The sequence below is a fragment of the Puma concolor genome, chromosome B1, assembly GCF_028749965.1.
Source record: "Puma concolor isolate L17-30 chromosome B1, mPumCon1.1.hap2, whole genome shotgun sequence".
Taxonomy (NCBI): domain Eukaryota; kingdom Metazoa; phylum Chordata; class Mammalia; order Carnivora; family Felidae; genus Puma; species Puma concolor.
The window spans coordinates 202,441,899-202,459,474 of NC_141670.1; the positions used below are offsets into that span (position 1 = coordinate 202,441,899).

Below are 17,576 nucleotides of genomic sequence, written 5' to 3' on the forward strand. Positions count from 1 at the left end.
ACCAGGGCGCCTGGGCGGGCTCAGTCGGTCGGGCGTCCGACTTCGGCTCAGGTCATGATCTCACGGCTCGTGAGTTCGAGCCCCGCGTCGGGCTCCGTGCTGACAGCTCGGAGCCTGGAACCTGCTTCAGATTCCGTGTCTCCCTCTCTCTCTCTCTCTGCCCCTCCCCGACTCACGCTCTGTCTCTCCAGCTCTCAAAAAGAAATAAACACGAAAAAAAATGTTAAGCCGGGTTAATTAACCCATGCAACTTGCCTCAGGAAACACCTCTCCAAAAGCCAGCCAGTGACGGCGGCAGAGGCAGTCCAGAGAACACGCTAGAACACGTACAGACACCTTGTGCGCGTGCTTCCGGGGCTGATGTCAAACTGCTGCCACCTGTACCTGGAGACAAGACCTGCCTTTCACTGATAAATCTGGTCGTCTGGCGGTGGATGAACTGGGGTTCACTAGAAGCTCTGCCTTTCTGTATGTGTGAAATTTTTCATGACCAATATCCACTTTTCGTGGATATTGAGCCACGGAGGCGGAGGTCTCCTCTGCCAATACCTGACAGCGAACTCCACTGGGAGTGAACCTACGTCACGTGTTTAAGGACACACCTGCCACGCATCGCACGATCCACCAGCGTCTCTAAGTATGTTCACATTCCCTCCCTGACCTAACACACTCTGCTCTCACCTTGCAGAAACTTCTTTCTGAAAGCCTGGAATCCTGCCGAGGTCCTGTTTCCAGTCGACCCCCTGATGGAGAGGCCGGTTATGTTGTCAAGCAGGAGCAGATCTGAGAGGTTGGTGGCCACGGGGGTCCCGGCGTTGACCACAAGCAGTCTCACCTGAGCCGTCTGCATTTCGCTCTGCCCGGACACCTAGGACAGGAGGTGACACAGGAGCAGATTTACTGGCAAGTCCAACCTCCTAGGATAACCACCCCCCCCCCGAAAGTCCAACCTCCTAGTATGAACACACCCCCCCGCCCCCGCCAGCTCAACTTCGTGCACATCGGGTCTCCAGGCAGAGGGAGGGCACTACAGTCTCACTGGGTCCTGACAACATATCAGGTCTGATTTCAAAGGCCCCAGGAGTGTCTTGACTCATGCTTTGCTAAGCTGTTGCTTGGTGACCATTTCAAAGGGAACTGGGACCCTGAAATGCAGCGAAATTACTCCTACAGAGAAATGGCAACAAGCATATTGAAGCACAGAACCGCCGTCAGGCTGGGGACATTGTGGCCACCGGCATCACCAAGAAACGCAAACAACGGCTCTTGCTCCCTTGGTCATTTTGAAGATTCAGCCCAGCCCCAGGGACCTGCCCAGAGCCTCTGACTGCCATCCGGCCTCCAGGAAGGAGCAAGCCCGTCTCCAGCCTCCCGGCCAGTCTCCCCCATGCAGGCAGGTTCTGCTTGGCCATGGGTCTGAATGGCTCGGCTGCCGGAAGCTACCTGGCGGCCCATGCAGCTGGGCTCCCCGCCTGGCCTCTGCAACCTTGCCCTGTTCCCACTCTCTAAGCTTTCCCCACCACCCCTGCCCTGCCTTCAGCCAGCCCAGCTGGAAACGATGTAGGAGCTGAGGACGGAGGGAAGCAGTGTATGTATACACATAGGTGTGCATGCATGCACGCGCACACACACACACACACACATACTCATAACTGCATGCATACGGCAGAAACATCTCCACAAAGACTTAGGAGAAACTGTTTGCACCAATCATATCCAGGAAGGGGGGCAGGACAGCTGAAGGCCTGAGATAAAACCGGGCTTGTGCAGTAAAGGGTTAACCTTGCAGGTCTGGATGGCCCAGACCCTGCACACTCGGAAGAAAGGACCGCCCCTTGACCAGCTCCTGGTTGGTTAACCTGTAAAGCCCTTGGACTTTCCTGAGAAGCGTATCTGTGTGTACCTGTGGCCTTGGGCCACACCAGGCCGTCTATGCTAACAATATGGCTGGAGGCGGGGGCCTTATGCCAAGCTGTGTCAAGGTGACCTCCGGAGGGGCTGGAGGCAAGTTCCTGAGGTCAGCCACTGCACCCCTCTGTGATGGACCCGCAATAAAAATTTGGATGTCAAGGCTCGGGTGCGTGCTTCTGGGGGACGATGCTTTGTATGTGATGTCACACATGGGTGCTTTGGAAAATGAAACACCGGCCACACTACCCCACAGGGAAGGACAGTGGGAAGCTCCCACCCGGTGTCCCAACAACTCTGTCCCATGTGCCTTTTACTTTGCTGACTTTAACCTGTACCCTTTTGCTGTAATACATTCTGAGTCTAACAGCTTTTCTGAGTTCTGTTGAGTCCTTCTAGTGAATCATGGAGCCTGAGGGTGGTCGCGGGACCCCCAACACAACAATAATGTGAAATGCTCACAGGATTTATAAGGATCAAAGACGTAAAAAACACCAAATAAAAATTTTAAACTGTCAAGCACCCTATCAATGTCAAAATCTGAAAGAAAATACATCATTCTTTCTTTCCCGTTCTAAACGATCACCGCACAGGGCGCCTGGGTGGCTCAGCCGGTTAAGCGTCCCACTTCGGCTCAGGTCTCGATCTCGTGACTCATGTGTTCGAGCCCCGCCTCAGGCTCTGTGCTGATGGCTCAGAGCCTGGAGCCTCCTTCAGATTCTGTCTCCCTCTTTCTCTGCTCCTCCCCCACTCACACTCTGTCTCTCTCTCTCTCTCCAAAATAAACAACAAAAACATTTTAAAAATTAAAAAAAAAAAAATGATCACAGTGCATTTTCACTAACAGGAATTTAATTGTCACCAAAACTCTTGGTCCTGGTTCTACATATAAAACTGAAGATCATTTGTATGTCATTTCTTCACTCATGTGTCCAGACACAGGTGGATAACCCATGATTGGCCAGTCCTTGAATACATAACTCTACCAAGATGCGATGTGGTCAAAACCACATTTCCTCTTCAATACAAGCCACCTGTGAATACCTACCACTGCGCATTTCTGAAAAATTACTCCGTCCTCAGCAGTTCCTTGAACATCCCTCGAGATGTCTCCATACTACAATAAAATATGGAAATTATCAGAAAATTAAAATTATTACACACATTTAATAAAAAGTACAAGACGTAAAAAATTATAAACAAATAAATACATGAATATACAAGATGAACTTTTAAAAAAATTTTTTTTTTCAACGTTTATTTATTTTTGGGACAGAGAGAGACAGAGCATGAACGGGGAAGGGGCAGAGAGAGAGGGAGACACAGAATCGGAAACAGGCTCCAGGCTCTGAGCCATCAGCCCAGAGCCTGACGCGGGGCTCGAACTCATGGACCGCGAGATCGTGACCTGGCTGAAGTCGGACGCTTAACCGACTGCGCCACCCAGGCGCCCCCAAGATGAACTTTTAAAAGAGGAGTAGAGGATTACTTCTGGCAGTCTAATAACCGCCTTAAATGACCTTGAAGATTTTTTTAACTTTTTTTAAGTTTATTTATTTATTTTGAGAGAGAAAGAAAGAGAGAGCAGAGGAGGGGCAGAGAGCACGAAAAGGAAAGAATCCCAAGCAGGCTCTACTCTCTCAGTGCAGAGCCTGACGCGGGGCTCGAACTCATGAACTGTGAGATCATGACTTGAGCCGAAGTCGGGCGCTTCACTGACTGAGCCACCCAGGTGCCTCTTGAAGATTTTTTAAAGAGAGTATTAAAAAGACTGGAACTTGGGGCGCCTGGGTGGCGCAGTCGGTTAAGCGTCCGACTTCAGCCAGGTCACGATCTCACGGTCCGTGAGTTCGAGCCCCGCGTCAGGCTCTGGGCTGATGGCTCAGAGCCTGGAGCCTGTTTCCGATTCTGTGTCTCCCTCTCTCTCTGCCCCTCCCCCGTTCATGCTCTGTCTCTCTCTGTCCCAAAAATAAATAAACGTTGGAAAAAAAAAATTTAAAAAGACTGGAACTTGAAGGCTGTGAGGAACAAAGAATGTGTGCGTGTGGTTACACCCAAGCTCTCTCCTAGTCTGGGGGCGCATGTCAACAACACCCGTTGTCACAGGGGGACAGGCAAAGCACGGCTGATGCTTTGACAGAGGGAATGTGAGCAGAGCCGTGGAATAATCTCATGAGGGCTGCTCACGCGCCCTGCATGCCTCCTGTGCACCGGGTGATGGGGTCGACCAGCCATACACAGCAGGGGCCAAGGGAGCTCGGATCATGGAGTGCTGGGGCAGCCTCTGTAAGCTGATCCACCATCAACACAGAGAATCCACCCAGCTCGGGCCTCCTCCAGCTCCTCTGTGGCTTTCCTGGGAAATCCCAGAGGAAAGGCAGGGCCTGCCCACCAGATGCCAGCCATCGCTGCCCCTCATAATCACAACCAGTATCTGTCCGTGTCTGCCCTTGGGATATCCCTACCCCCCGGCCCCGGGGACTGGCTCCCAAGATATGGGCACATCCTTTAAACCGAACGGGATTCTGACCTCATTCACTGGGAAGCTTCCCTGGGCCACACCTCCCGCTCTCTGCCCCGCCCACCTACTTCCTGCAGGGGGACCACTATGTGCAAACTAAGGCAGCCCTCAGTGATACCAATAATCAGAAGAGTGGCCATTAGTTGCCAAGCCCAGCCACATGCCCATCGCTTTACATACATGGGTTCGATTTCCCCCATTTTACAGACGAGGAAACTAAGGCTCAGGAAGGTTGACTCACTTGCCCCAGGTCACAGGGGCAGGAAGCTTGGCCTCCACCCCAGCTGTGTGACTCCACATCCTGTGATGCTTCTACACGTACACCCCCTCTCCAGAGCCTGACCCTCTCTTTGTACAAAGACGCAGAGAAGGGAAGTCATGTCCCTGAGAAGGTGTAGACAGTGTGCCTATGGCATCATCCCAGCATCGGCCCAACCAGGTCCCTGACCCCAGGGGGGCTCTCCGTCCGCCACCTCCCCCAGTGCCTTTGACACGCCAGCATCCTAACAAGCCTGAGAGCCCTCAAGCAGGCACCTGGCTTTCTGTTCTTCTGATCCTCCAACGGTATTACCAGACACGGCTTTTGAGCATATACACGCAGGAGGGGTGGGAGTACAGACATGCGACTAGGCCAGGCCACAAGTCATCTGTTCCTAGTGACACAGACTGCAAAGAACAATGATGACCACTGTGGGAGGGTGCGTGGTGGCCCCCCAAAAAGGAGAGTTCCCCATCCTGACCCCTGGAACCAGCGAATGTGACCTTCATTAGAGAAGGGGTCTTTGTGGGTGCCTGGGTGGCTCCGTCGGTTAAGCAGCCGGCTTTGGCTCAGGTCATGATCTCGCGGTCCGTGAGTTCGAGCCCCGCATCGGGCTCTATGCTGACAGCTCAGAGCCTGGAGCCTGTTTCAGATTCTGTGTCTCCCTCTCTCTGACCCTCCCCTGTTCATGCTCTGTCTCTCCCTGTCTCAAAAATAAATAAATGTTAAAAAAAAAAAAAAAAGGGGGTCTTTGAAGATGCCACCAAGGATCTCAAGATGAGATCCTTCCATTCTAAATTTAGGTGGACTGGATTTAGGTGGCCCCCAGATCCAATGACAGGTGTCCTTATGAGCAACAGAAAAGGACAAAGACACAGAAGAAGGCCATGTGAAGGTGGAAACAGTTGATCAAACACTTGATGGGTCAATTTGGCTGTGACACCCAGGTATTTCGCCAAACACATCCAGATGTTTCTGTGAAGGTAGTTTTTTTCTTTTACGTGAGATTAGCATTTAAATCCGTGGACTGTGAGTGAAGCAGATGACCCTGAAGAGTGTGGGTGGGCCTCGCCCAATCAGTTGAGGCGTTAACAAAAAAGACCAACCTCCCGCGAGGAGGAGGAAGTACACACACACACACACACACACACACACACACACACACACACACACAATTTCTTATTGTTTTTCCGGAGAATCTCAATGCAGAGATTGAAGTGACGTGGCCACAGCCAAAGAAGCTACCAGAAGGTGGAAGAGGCAAGAAAGGATTCCCCTACAGCCTTTGGAGGGGGCGTGGCTCTTGCCCACTCCTTGATGTTGGACTTCTAGCCTCTAGAAGAGAGTGACAGAATAAATCTCACTGTTTTAAGCCACCAAGTTTGGCAGTTCTAAGAAACTAATTCAAACACTTAGCAGGGGGGCCAAGAAGTGGCTCATGGCCGTGACAGCCTGTTGCCCGAGCGCAGTGGCTCTCACGCCATCTTGGGTCATGAAATTGTAAGTGAAAGGCGGCCCTGGGGCGCCTGGGTGGCCCAGTCGTTTAAGAGTCCAACTGCTGATTATGGCTCAGGTCATGATCTCGCAGCCGTGGGATCGAGCCCTGTGTTGGGCTCCGCACTTGAATGTGGAGCCTGCTTGAGATTCTCTCTCTCTCTCTGCCCCTCCCCACCTCTCAAAATAAGTACACTTAAAAAAAAAAGGCAGTCCTATGTGGAGCCAACAAACAAAACAGAATGGAAAACAACAGCAGGGGCGCCTGGGTGGCTCAACTGGTTAGGCGTCCAACTTCCGCTAAGGTCATGATCTCGCGGCTCGTGAGTTCAAGCCCCACGTCGGGCTCTGTGCTGACAGCTCAGAGCCTGGAGCCTGCTTGGGATTCTGTGTCTCCCTCTCTCCAGCCCCTCCCCCGCTCGCACTCTGTCTCTCTCTCTCTCTCTCTCTCAAAAATAAACATTTAAAAAAATGGAATAAACATTTGAAAGAAAAAACAAAAAACAAACAAACAAACAAACAAAAAACAACAGCAGGGGCGGGGACTCCGACTCGGGTTCGGCCACTTCACCTGCAGGACGCTGAACACGTTTCATCATCTCTCTCATCCTGCTCCCTAAACATAGCACCTGTGTACAGAACTCGTAATGAGGCTCCAGTGAGATGATGCACAGACGATGCTAAGCCCAGGGCCTGGTGCAGTCAATACTTGTTACACACTCACCGTTACTGTCCCCAGCACTGTTTCTGACAGCTGGCAGCCAATCGGTCCAGCTGAAGCAGAACCAGAGCCCCGCTTCAGAACCAGCAGCCCACGGCTCAGATTCAAACCTCCGATTCATCTCAAACACTAGGCGTGGTACAGAAGAGAAACGCTCTTTGGACTGATAACTCTATTTAGTGAAAGAGAAGGACCAGACTTTTCTGAAGAACCAAAGCCCGTGGCATTTCCTACACCGCTGGCCCCAAACTGGTTTCTTGCCAACTTCTGATATTTCTGTTGACGTGCCAAACGCGTTACTTACCAGGCGCTGAGTTATAGGAGCCTCTCTTTTAGACAAAGTCTTCTTGGGCCCCGAGGGGTTAAAAGCAAGCGTGGTTGGAGTCCAGGGCTCACTGGAGGCTGCGGAAGCCAGGAGTGGGTTAAAGACCTCACTTTTCCTGCTGAATTTCCTTCCAAACGGTGCTCCCCCTGCAAAACAGTGATGCGTCTGCAGGGATGGGCGGGAAGGCGATAAGACGCAGGGACAGACTTGGGAGGCAGACCACATGTATGCGGAAGGCGCCTGAGAGGGGTTTGCTGAAAACGAGTAAGTGGATGAATGAACGAATGAATGACTTATCCTCTCTCTGCCGGGAATACGAGACAGGCTCATTGAGGGGCTATCGAGCCTAAAGAGAGTGTTTCTCCAAGTGCGTGCTGCTCATGGTGGGTGTGTGATACAAGGTACATTCCCGGGCCTCCTCCCAGACCTACCGAATCAGACCACCAGGCAAAGTAGGGGGCCCTGGGTGATTCCTACACACACGGCATCAGACAGCCCTGAGTTCGAATCCTGACTCCGTCACTCATCAGCTGTGTCCTTGGGCAAGTTATCTAACCTGCCTTGTGCCTCGGTTTCCCTAACTCCACAGTGGACAGAAGAGTAAGTCTCACCTCACTGGGTCCTCCTGATGACCTGTCTCCTGCAGAATGGGCCCCTGGTGAGCACCACTGATGGTGACTCTGGGGAGGACTGGCCACCACCAGACACAGTGCCTGCTGAGTCACCCAACATGGACCGGGTCCCTCCAGAACTCGCCCTATGTCAGTATGTTGACAACTCACAGGCGCCATGAGTAACAGAAACATCACTTAAAACACACTGGCTGGGCTGTCAGGAGGGGGTGCTGATCGGCTATGGGGCCCCGGAACACTCTGAGCCTCAGTCTCCCTCCCCTGGGGATGTGGCTAAAATATCCCTGAGATGGGGCTCCCTACAGAGCAAACGAGATGACAGGCTAGACGTGAACACGCTCAGGAGTAACCAGGGCTCGAAGCCAGAAATTCACATGTCTGCAGAATCGTGCGTTTTCAGCATTTACCTTCTATCCAGACACAGACTGGATTCTGATTGAGAATGAATTTCCTTTTCGGTCTTCCTTCCAGTGTATGGACAGCAAGATCTTTACAAGTGCTTTTCCAACTTTTATAATCTCAAAATACATGTTGGAATAAGTAAGCACTTGAACAACAACAACAACAAAGGTGTGGAACTGGATCCTGGATAAAACTGGTTAACTTTTTTTCCCGGACAGTGTCTGGGGTTGAGTCAGGTCACGAAGTTGGAAAGGGGATGATGGCGAGCATTGGGGCCTCGCCATGGAAGGGACTGGGCGCCTTCCCAGGCCGGCTGCTGACTCAGGAAGGTCTGAATAAATCACACAGGTGCCAGCGGGACTGGATGCACGTCTCTGGACCCGCACCCAGTCCCTCAGGCTAAGGGACACATGCTTTCTCGGCAAACTTGCCGGACATAAAATCTGAGGCCACACTCGGCTTTACCTCCGGTGCACCTGTTCACGCCCCTGGCCCTCAGAAGGCCCAAACACAGGCTCTGATGAAAACTTGAACAAGGCGCTTCTGGTGTTGACAGACAGTAGAGAAGGAATCCGGGCCACACCGTGACTATCACCACCCAGCACATCATCGCTCAGTGGCCTCCCCCTTCTGGCCACCAGCACAAGGGACATCTGCACTGTCTATGCAGTTCTTGGGCTGTCCCCTCACTCTCCTGCCTCTGGCTGCCACACGCCTGGAAGCTCCTCCTTCCATCCCCTTGTCCTGCTAAACTGTCACTTCTCAGGACGCTGCTGGGGAGCACCAGAGCACCTCCTCCAGGAAGCCCCCCCTGAAGCCCCTCCCAGGGATCTTACTGCTCCGTCCCCTGCTCTTAATGCAGTCACAGAGTGGTATACTCTGCTCCCTCTCGCCCACAGATCTGCCTCATCAATGAATAAAAGGTTCTCTACCATTGCAGTGAGATCATCTCAACCTATTTTACTCAAACGAAAACTGTATTTTGGAAAATGTAAAGTCGGCAGAGAGTAACCAAAGACCTGGGAAATACCTTTTAACTCCCCAAGTGACTGAGATCTGGGCAGCCCTGGTATAAAGGAGGATCCCTGAGGAAGGTGTATTTCTAATCTGTGCCGAGCAGACTCTGCTGGAAAGACGGTTTTGTCAGCGAGGCCCCTCCTCTTCTCAGGAAGCATCTTGTTCAGTCTGTGCGGACAAGCGGGGCCAGCCTGGCCCCCAGTCTATCCAAGACCCCAGGAGGCAGAATGAGGCACAGAGCCCAGAAGAGTCCACCCACAGCCCCAGTGATGGGGTCGGGGACAGACACAGGACTCAGGCTGAGCCCATCGGTCGCCCCTAGAGCTCTTGCCAAGCTATTGAGAAGTCTTCCACTGCGTAAGGGCTGGCTGTTACAGCTCCCCAAAGGCTCCTAGGGGAAAGCGGGGCTGAGATGAAAAAGAAAGACGTGGCCCGGGCACGCGGAGCCCCTGGATCTGGCCACACCCAGGCTTGCACGGTTCAGTTACAAGGCCAGCGAGTTCTGTTTCGTGTAGGTGAGTTTCAGCTCAATTTCTGTCTCTTGATGTGGTGGGCTGACTAATGAATGACCCCTGAAGATGCCCGGGAGCTAATCTAGGGGACCAGTAAATATGTCATCCTGTATGCAACAGGAACTTCCCAGATGTGATTAAATCAAGGTCCTGAAGATGAGGAAATCACCTGGACTATCCGGGTGGGTGGTAAATGTAATCGCAGGTGTCCTTATAACAGGGAGGCAGAGAGAGCTGACAGGTAGAAGAGGAGAAGGCCACAGGACCACTGAGGCAAGACGCCGGCCTGCTGGTGCTGAGATAGAGGAAGGGGCCAGGACCCACGGACTGCATTGGAGCATAGCCAGAGAGGCTGGAAAAGCAGCAAACGTTCTCCCCGGAGCCTCTGAGGGAGCACGGCCTTGCCGACACCTTGACTTCAGCCAGCTAAACGGATTTTGGACTGTAGCCCTCCAGAACTCCAAGAGAGTAAATCTGTGTTGTTTTTAAGCCACGAAGTTTGGGGTGATTTGTTAGAGCAGCCGCGGGAAACTCACACACCTGGCTAATATGCACATTCTGTATTCAATCAGACTCCTTTGAGGGAGACTCAGGACAGGCCACCTGACCCTGAACCCTGTTCCGTGCACTAGGGCTCGGCCAGCTGCTGGAGGGGCGATGCACTGCCCTTGCCCTATCAGGTCAGCGGATAACATGGCAGGTCAGCGGATAACATGATGTATTTGCCCAAGGTGGGCAGGTCAGTGGAATGTTGAGGCAGGTGGAGGCAAGAGGGCTGTGACTTTTAAGTCTAATTCTCTTTCAGGGCCAAAGCAACGAAAACAATCAAACAAAAGACAAACTTACCTTCGGTCTTAAGGCGAGAGCTTTCTACATTGGGCCAAATCAAATGGGGCAAGTCCTAGAAAATTTCAAAGGCCAAAGTCACAAACCGAAGACCCTACTTGTAAGAAGTGATTGAACGTCATTTTCGTAAATGGCTCACACAGAAAGGAGCTGCACTTTTACCCGGAAACCTGAAATAAATTTTTCTAGAGCAACCACCCCCACCAGGACTACGGGATTACCTTCTCTTTCCCACAGAGACCATCAGCTCAGTCCTGACTGCATTTGGGGAGGCTGTCTGGGAAGGCAGCACCGTGTGGTCAAAATTTCAATGTACTCGGATAGACCTGAGTTCGAATCCCAGCTCTGCCTTTCGCCCACCCTGTGACACTGGCTGGGACTCCAGCCTCTGCCTTCCCACAGTCTTGCAAGTTCCTATGGAGTGGCTCGTAAAACACTCGACAGGGAGTCCAGAGAAGTGGGTTCTAGCCAGAACAGTCTACGTGCTGTGTGTCCTTAGCCAAGTCTCTCAAGCCTCTCTGAGCCTCAGACCCTCATCTAAGAAGTGAAGATCTCAAGGGCTCCTCCCAGCCTGCTTCACCTTGCTCAGTGATGAAACCTGCCCAAACAGGGCCCAGCTAACTCTCCCACTCCACCTCTGTAAAACAGTGGGCCCTGGAAAGGCCCAGACCTTTCTACTGTAAAATTAATAATAATAATAAAGCTGGCCCGGTTGAGCCCTTGAAATGGGCTGGGTCCCCTGCTGTGCACTCAGATGAGTTACACAAACAGTCTTGGGCACAAGCTAGTGAAGTGAGCGCCGTTCTAATTTTCCAGTAAAATCCCCAGACTCGCAGAACAGGATACATAGGTAGATATTGAATGCGGATATTCAATAACCCACTTAACACTAATTGCATATTTCATGAATAATTATACTTTTAACCATATGCTACGTAAAGTATCGGGACCACATATCATGTGGCAAAGTCTAGAAGGAGGTACTGAAGCGTCAGCCTTGGTGGCCTTGGGGAAAGGGGTGGTGTCCCTGCGGGCCGGAGAGGGAGGCCCCCTTCTCTCCACGCCGACTGAGTGGTTTATCTCCTACAAGCAGAAGCACATGTCCATGTGTCACTGTAACAGCAGTAACAGTGACCGAGTGATGGGAGCCACCGTACAGGAGCTGCCCCGCACGCCTGCTCTTTTGGGGGTCTGCCGGGTCCCTCACACCCGACGTGAACGCCGTCCCCAAAGTCTCCTCGGACAGGAGTACGTGGCCAATACAGCCGCCAGTTCATAAAGTGCCTTCCACCAGGCAGAAGGAGGTACCCCTTCCCCCAAGAGTCCTTCCGCCTGTCAGACACTGTTGTGATACAGCAGTGTGGACGGAGTGAGTTTTTACCGCCACCCGGCAGGGGAAACAACCTCACGATAACAACACAGATCCAGGCGGCGCACAGGGACCTCCTCCCAACAAGTACGATACAGGAGGAGGAAGATGAGAAACACAAAAAGTGAGAATGATGGCCAATGCTACTCCAGCCAGGAGGCCAAGGTCAACACCAACAGCGGTAGGGCATGTTGACGGTATGCACCCAGACAAATCCTGGGAGGTGGCACCCTACGAAACAACGGACAGGACCCTCAAAACTGCCAAGTTCATCAAAAACAAAGGAAGTCTGAGACACCGGCACGACCGAGGGGAGCCTAAGGAGACAAGATGACTGAATGTTATACTATGGTGTCCTGGATGTAATCCTGGAACAGAAAAAGGGCATTAGGTTAAGAAGAAGAAAACAGGGGCGCCTGGGTGGCTCAGTCGGTTAAGCGGCCGACGTCGGCTCAGGTCATGATCTCGCGGTCCGTGGGTTTGAGTCCCGCGTCAGGACAGCTCAGAGCCTGGAGCCTGTTTCAGATTCTGTGTCTCCCTCTCTCTGACCCTCCCCCATTCATGCTCTGTCTCTCTCTGTCTCAAAAATAAATAAACGTTAAAAAAAATTAAAAAAAAAAAAGAAGAAAACAAAAAAGCTCAGAGAGTCTGAATAAACTATGGACTTTAATAACAATATAACAATAACAGTATTAGTCCATTAGCGACAACAAACGTGCTATACTAAAGTGAGACGTTAGCAAGGAGAACCGGGTGTGTGGTCAGGGCAGATATATACGAACTTTCTGTACTATGCGCTCCATTTTTCTAAAATCTGAAACTGTTCTAAAACAGAAAGGCTATTAACTTACAAAATACACATCCACGAGGTCTCTAGAGTAGACAGGGGCTCCACAGTGCACCCAACACCCACGCATCTGCATGTCTGTACAACCCCTGCCCCCTGGAACTTTCCACCCATTCTCTCGACAGGATTTGCTGCACGACAGGCTGTGCACTAGGCACCCCCAGGCGAGCACACCAGACCTGGCCCCTGACCTCACCAAGGGATGATGGTCTCTTTACCAACAAACATTTCCCCTCGAAGGGGCAGATTCCAAGGGGGCAAACAACCCATGAAAGCCCTTGGTAGGGCCAGGTGCCAGGAGCCCCTGGCCAAGTATCCAGGGATCTCCCTGGCTTCTGGGTATCACCGCCTGGAGGGTGGCTCTCCAGGGGCTCCTTGGCCCCACGAAGCAGCCTGCTCTCACGGAGACGGTGCTCAGAAGGCAGCCGATAGCCCCTTTCAATGCCCAGCCTTCCCCTCCCTGGTCATCCCTCCCTCCAAAATGGCAGCCCCTGACAAGGTCACCATGACCTCTACAAGGCTCTGTTTAATGGCTAGTTGTCCGTCCTCACTGCACACGACCCACCAGCGGCATCCGATATGGGAACGTACTGGCATCCCATCCTTGCTGTAACAACCACCATGAACTTAAGAGCTCAAAGCGACACACATTTATTACTTTACGCTTCTTGAGGCCGGAAGTGTGACATGAGCCTCGATGGGCTAAAATCAAAGCATGAGCAGGGCTACATATTTTTTCTGGAGGCTCGAAGGGAAAGTCCATCTCTTGGCCTTCTCTGGCTTCTGGAGGCCACGCACGCGCCTTAGCTCAGGGCCCCCTCCCGCATCTTCAAGGCCAGCCGCAGCAGGGTCTCCTCACACCGCATCACCATGACCTCCTTCCAACGCCACATCTCCCTCCCGCTCTCTCTTCCGTCCCCTCTTCCATGTTTTAGGACCCTTGTGATTACATCAGCACCAGCCAGATAATCCGACAACCTCTCTCTCTTTTGAGGTCAGCTGATTAGTAACCATCACCAACGCAAACTCCCCTTTGCAAGGTAACCTAACACATTCACTGGTTCCGGGATTGATGTGGAGGTCTTTGGGGGGCAATGTTCTGCCTACACCGAGCCCCTCTCTCCTTTTAGTGCTCTCCTCCCCTGACTTCTGGGTCACAGTCTTGGTTGCCTTCCTGTCACACCAGCCACACCTTCTCATCTCCTTTGCTGGATCCCTCCTTCTTCCTGCCTAGCCACCGGCCTCGCTCCAGGGCGCTGCCTTAAGGCCTCCCTCTTCCCAATCCACGCTTCCCCCCAAGGTGAACTCAGCCATTTCTCAGCTGACCACTGCCCGGCGTCACCAGCTCGGATCCCTCCCCCAAGTCCAGACTTGCCCATCTAACACTCCACTGTATGCCCACCTCAGAGGCAAACTGAACTCTGCAAGACCAGAACCGAATTCCTAATGTAGCCAATGGTATCTCTATTCTTCCACGTGCTCAGGCCGAAATCCTTGGCCTCATCATTGACTCCTCTCTCTCTCTCTCTCTCTCTCTCTCTCAATCCACAGCCACTGGCTCCACCTTCGAAATACATCAGAAACCCCTGTTTCTAACCACGCTGGTCCAGCATCCCTCCACCTTGGCCTGGTCTCCCAGTCACCTCCATTCTTGCTCTCACTTCCGCTCTCGGTCCTCTATCCTCTCCCCTGCCCCCAGGACGGGGGGAGGCGGGAGTTCTTTAGAAAGATGAGCCACAGCATGTCACTTTCCAGCTCAACACTCACCTGCCTTCCACCTTGCTTAGAATCACAGCCAGGATGCTGAGCATAAGCCACGGGACCTTTCCTGATCTGCCACTCTTCACTCTTCTGGCCTCGTCACCTCCGTACCTCCCCCCCCCCCCCCCCCGTGTTCTGTCGACCCCCCTGCCTCCTTGTTGGTCCTGGGCCACACCAGGCACACCCCACCTCTGGCCTCTGGCGTGGCACTCCAGAAGGCTCTTCTCCTGGACATGGCCTTGCCCTCCCTCATTCCACCCAGGGCTCTGCTCACCTGCCACCTCCTCAAAGCGCCCACCCTGACCACTCGACTAGACAGCACTCACTGCTGTCTTTCCCAGCCCACTCCGCCCACTGTATTTCTCTCTGCAGCCTAAACCACCGCCTGGCACCACTGCTGAGGCCTTGTCCTGCCCCAGGAATGCAGACTTCCCCAGAGGAGAGACTGCTTGTTCTCTTATATCCCAAACAGGGCCTGGCACCTAGAAACTTGTCCGTAAACACCAGAAGTGAACGGCTAACTCAGAAGCGTCTTGTCCACTCAACCCTTCAAGGCCTTCTCTCCTTCCAACAAACTTTCGACAGAACTTTCCGCCATGGTGAGAATGTTCTATAGTCCGTGCCTCTAGCACACATGGCCATTAAGCACTTGAAATGTTTACGTTTAAGTAACCACACGTGGCCAGTGGCTCCCGTGCTGGACAGAGCATTACTTAGGCCATCTGGGAAATGGTTGTAACTGCCTCTCAGTTTATCCTTTGCAGGAAGGGACAGATAATAAGATAACACTAAGCATTTATCTTCAGGTTTTCAAAGCACTTTCTTGTGGAGCCTAGCAACAAGTGTCCAAAAGAATGTTCCGGCATTGGTTTCTCAGAGCAAGTGGGGAGCAGGCCAGGTGAGGGGGCTCGGAACACGGGGACCAGGGTGAGAGCACGGCACGGGCCTGGGGGGATGGGTGACTCCCCGGCCGGATTTTGTCCTCTGCAAAATGGGTCAGACACATCCCACCTCACGGGACAGGAGTACATGAAAGGACCCTGTGAAATGTTGCCATGGGGACTTTTTAAAAGCTCAGTAAATCAACAGTGTTATTACTTCGTCTTCTCTAGTGAATATCTAATAATAGAAAATGAACAGAATCTCCTTGAAGGGCCCTAAAAATCTGTAGCACGTGTAGCAAGCACCTTGGGGCCTGCAGGCATTGAACCCAACAGGACCGGGGAAGCCAGACCCTGGGGAAGGATGGGGAGGACCCCAAGGCCTGAGGGGAGAGGCCACTGAAAAGGGCAGTTCTGGGAACAGAAGCCTAACTCTGCCAGGGATTGGTGGGAGGGGGGTGTGGGCTGGGGAGGGAAGTGGTCATAAGTATATCGCACACCACAGACAGATCCCCCACCCTGGACGCCAGCCATCTGGGGGAAATGAGTGGGAGAGAGCACAAATTAGGGGGTGGGGGAGACTCAGAAGAAACAGTCACCAAAGGCCGGAGGCTAAGTAGTGGGGACGGAAGCTAAGGGCTGGAGCAGGGTGCAGAAAGTCCAGCGGATTTGGTAAGGGGGGGGGGGGGGGGGCAGGACGCAGAACTGATGGCCACTTTTGGAGGCAGGGGAAAGGGGAATCTAGGGAGACAGCCAGGGCTCTGTGCCTTCCCAGGTTGGTGGCCACAGTGGGAGGGGAAGGTGGGAAGTGGGTAAATTCAGCAACCAAGACGGTCAATGAAACTCCAGCCAGGAATCCCAACTGGGCTTCTAACAGCCGCTGCACTCCAGGCGTGCTCCCCTCTGCGGACGCTGCACCCACGCGAACTCGCCTACCTCGGCACCCACCCGCGGGGCGGACGCTGCAAAGGCTTACAGACCAGGAATCGGGAGGCACAGGAAGTGAAGCGACTTTGCCCAGGTCACAGGGCTTTTAGGCTTCGGGGCGACATTCGACCCAGGCGGCCGGCAAAGCCCAAGCCCGCAGACACCGCGCGCGCTGCTCCTTTCCTGGGACTTCGCGGGTCTGGGCGCGATACACTAGAAACACCCGAAGCGTCCTACTCGGAGCTTGCCCTCCCTTCGGTAGTCTCCCCAACTCGAAGGGGCCTCCCCGCCGCCGGTGTAGACGAAGCCCGGCCCGGCCTGAGTCCGACCGGAGACGGGGGAAGCGCCCTCCTTACCTGCGCAGTCCGCTCGGGCCCCGCCCCGGGAGCTGCGGGGAGACCCGGGGGACGCTGCCGTCCGAGGGGGCGCCCGAGGGGACCCGGGCCCGCGGGGAGCAGGCCTCGGCCCCCGGGCCCAGCGGGCAGCGCCAGGGCGGCGGCCAGGAGGCCCCCGGCCAGCACCCACGTGGCGCTCCCCGCGGCCCCCGCCGCGCCCATCGCCCCTCCGGACCCGCGACCCCAAGGTGGCGGGCGCGGCTGAGTCGCCGGAGCTTCCGGACCCCAGGCCCGCCCCGCCGCCGAGCATGCTCAGTACGAGCCGCCGCGGAAAGTTTTCTGGAACTCGCTCGGGCATCTGGGACTGGGCGGGCTGGGAGGAGGCTGGGTGGGGGACGGGCGTGGGGCGGAGGGCGGGAGCCAGTCTGGGGCCACACTTGGGTTTGCTCGCGCCACGCCTGGGAGCTCCTCTCTACCCAAATCAGATACGATCGGGTCACTCGTCTGCTCCCAAAGATTTCAGAGGCTCCAAGTGCCCCTCCACTGCTGCCTCCCGGGTTCTCAGCTCAGACCCATCTCCTCCCGGGAGCCTTCCGTGACACATGCACACACTGGGCTGCCCCCAAAGCCTGCTCCAGACCCACCAGCCCCTTATCAGAGAACGGAGAAGCGTCTAGAGAGGCATATATCCGTGTGTCCTGGAGAGCCCTGAGGGGACAGGACAAGATAAAGGGGGGCTGAGAGGGAGACTCGGGGATCAGGAACCAGAGGGAAAGGCCACTCTCACTTTCTATTGGATTTAGTTCAGCCCCATTGGGC

The 17,576-nt window shown here is 53.8% G+C and overlaps 1 protein-coding gene across 5 annotated transcripts in view; it reads right to left on the reverse strand.

The window, feature by feature from the left end:
* Positions 1-17,102, reverse strand: part of EVC2 (EvC ciliary complex subunit 2) — a 131,927-nt gene extending 114,825 nt beyond the window's left edge. For 3 of the 5 annotated variants that reach the window (XM_086705476.1, XM_086705478.1, XM_086705474.1), the window contains exons 1-5: positions 16,779-17,101; positions 10,638-10,692; positions 7,208-7,374; positions 2,957-3,025; positions 682-868 (exon numbers count right to left, since the gene is read on the reverse strand). In XM_086705476.1, coding sequence (XP_086561602.1) covers positions 682-868; positions 2,957-3,025; positions 7,208-7,374; positions 10,638-10,692; positions 16,779-16,979 — 679 coding nt within the window. In that variant the 5' untranslated portion in view covers positions 16,980-17,101. Of the gene's footprint in view, positions 1-681; positions 869-2,956; positions 3,026-7,207; positions 7,375-10,637; positions 10,693-16,778 lie in introns of all 5 variants that reach the window. The other 2 variants (XM_086705475.1, XM_086705477.1) reach the window with 2 other exon arrangements.
* Between the last annotated feature and the right edge of the window lie 474 nt (positions 17,103-17,576).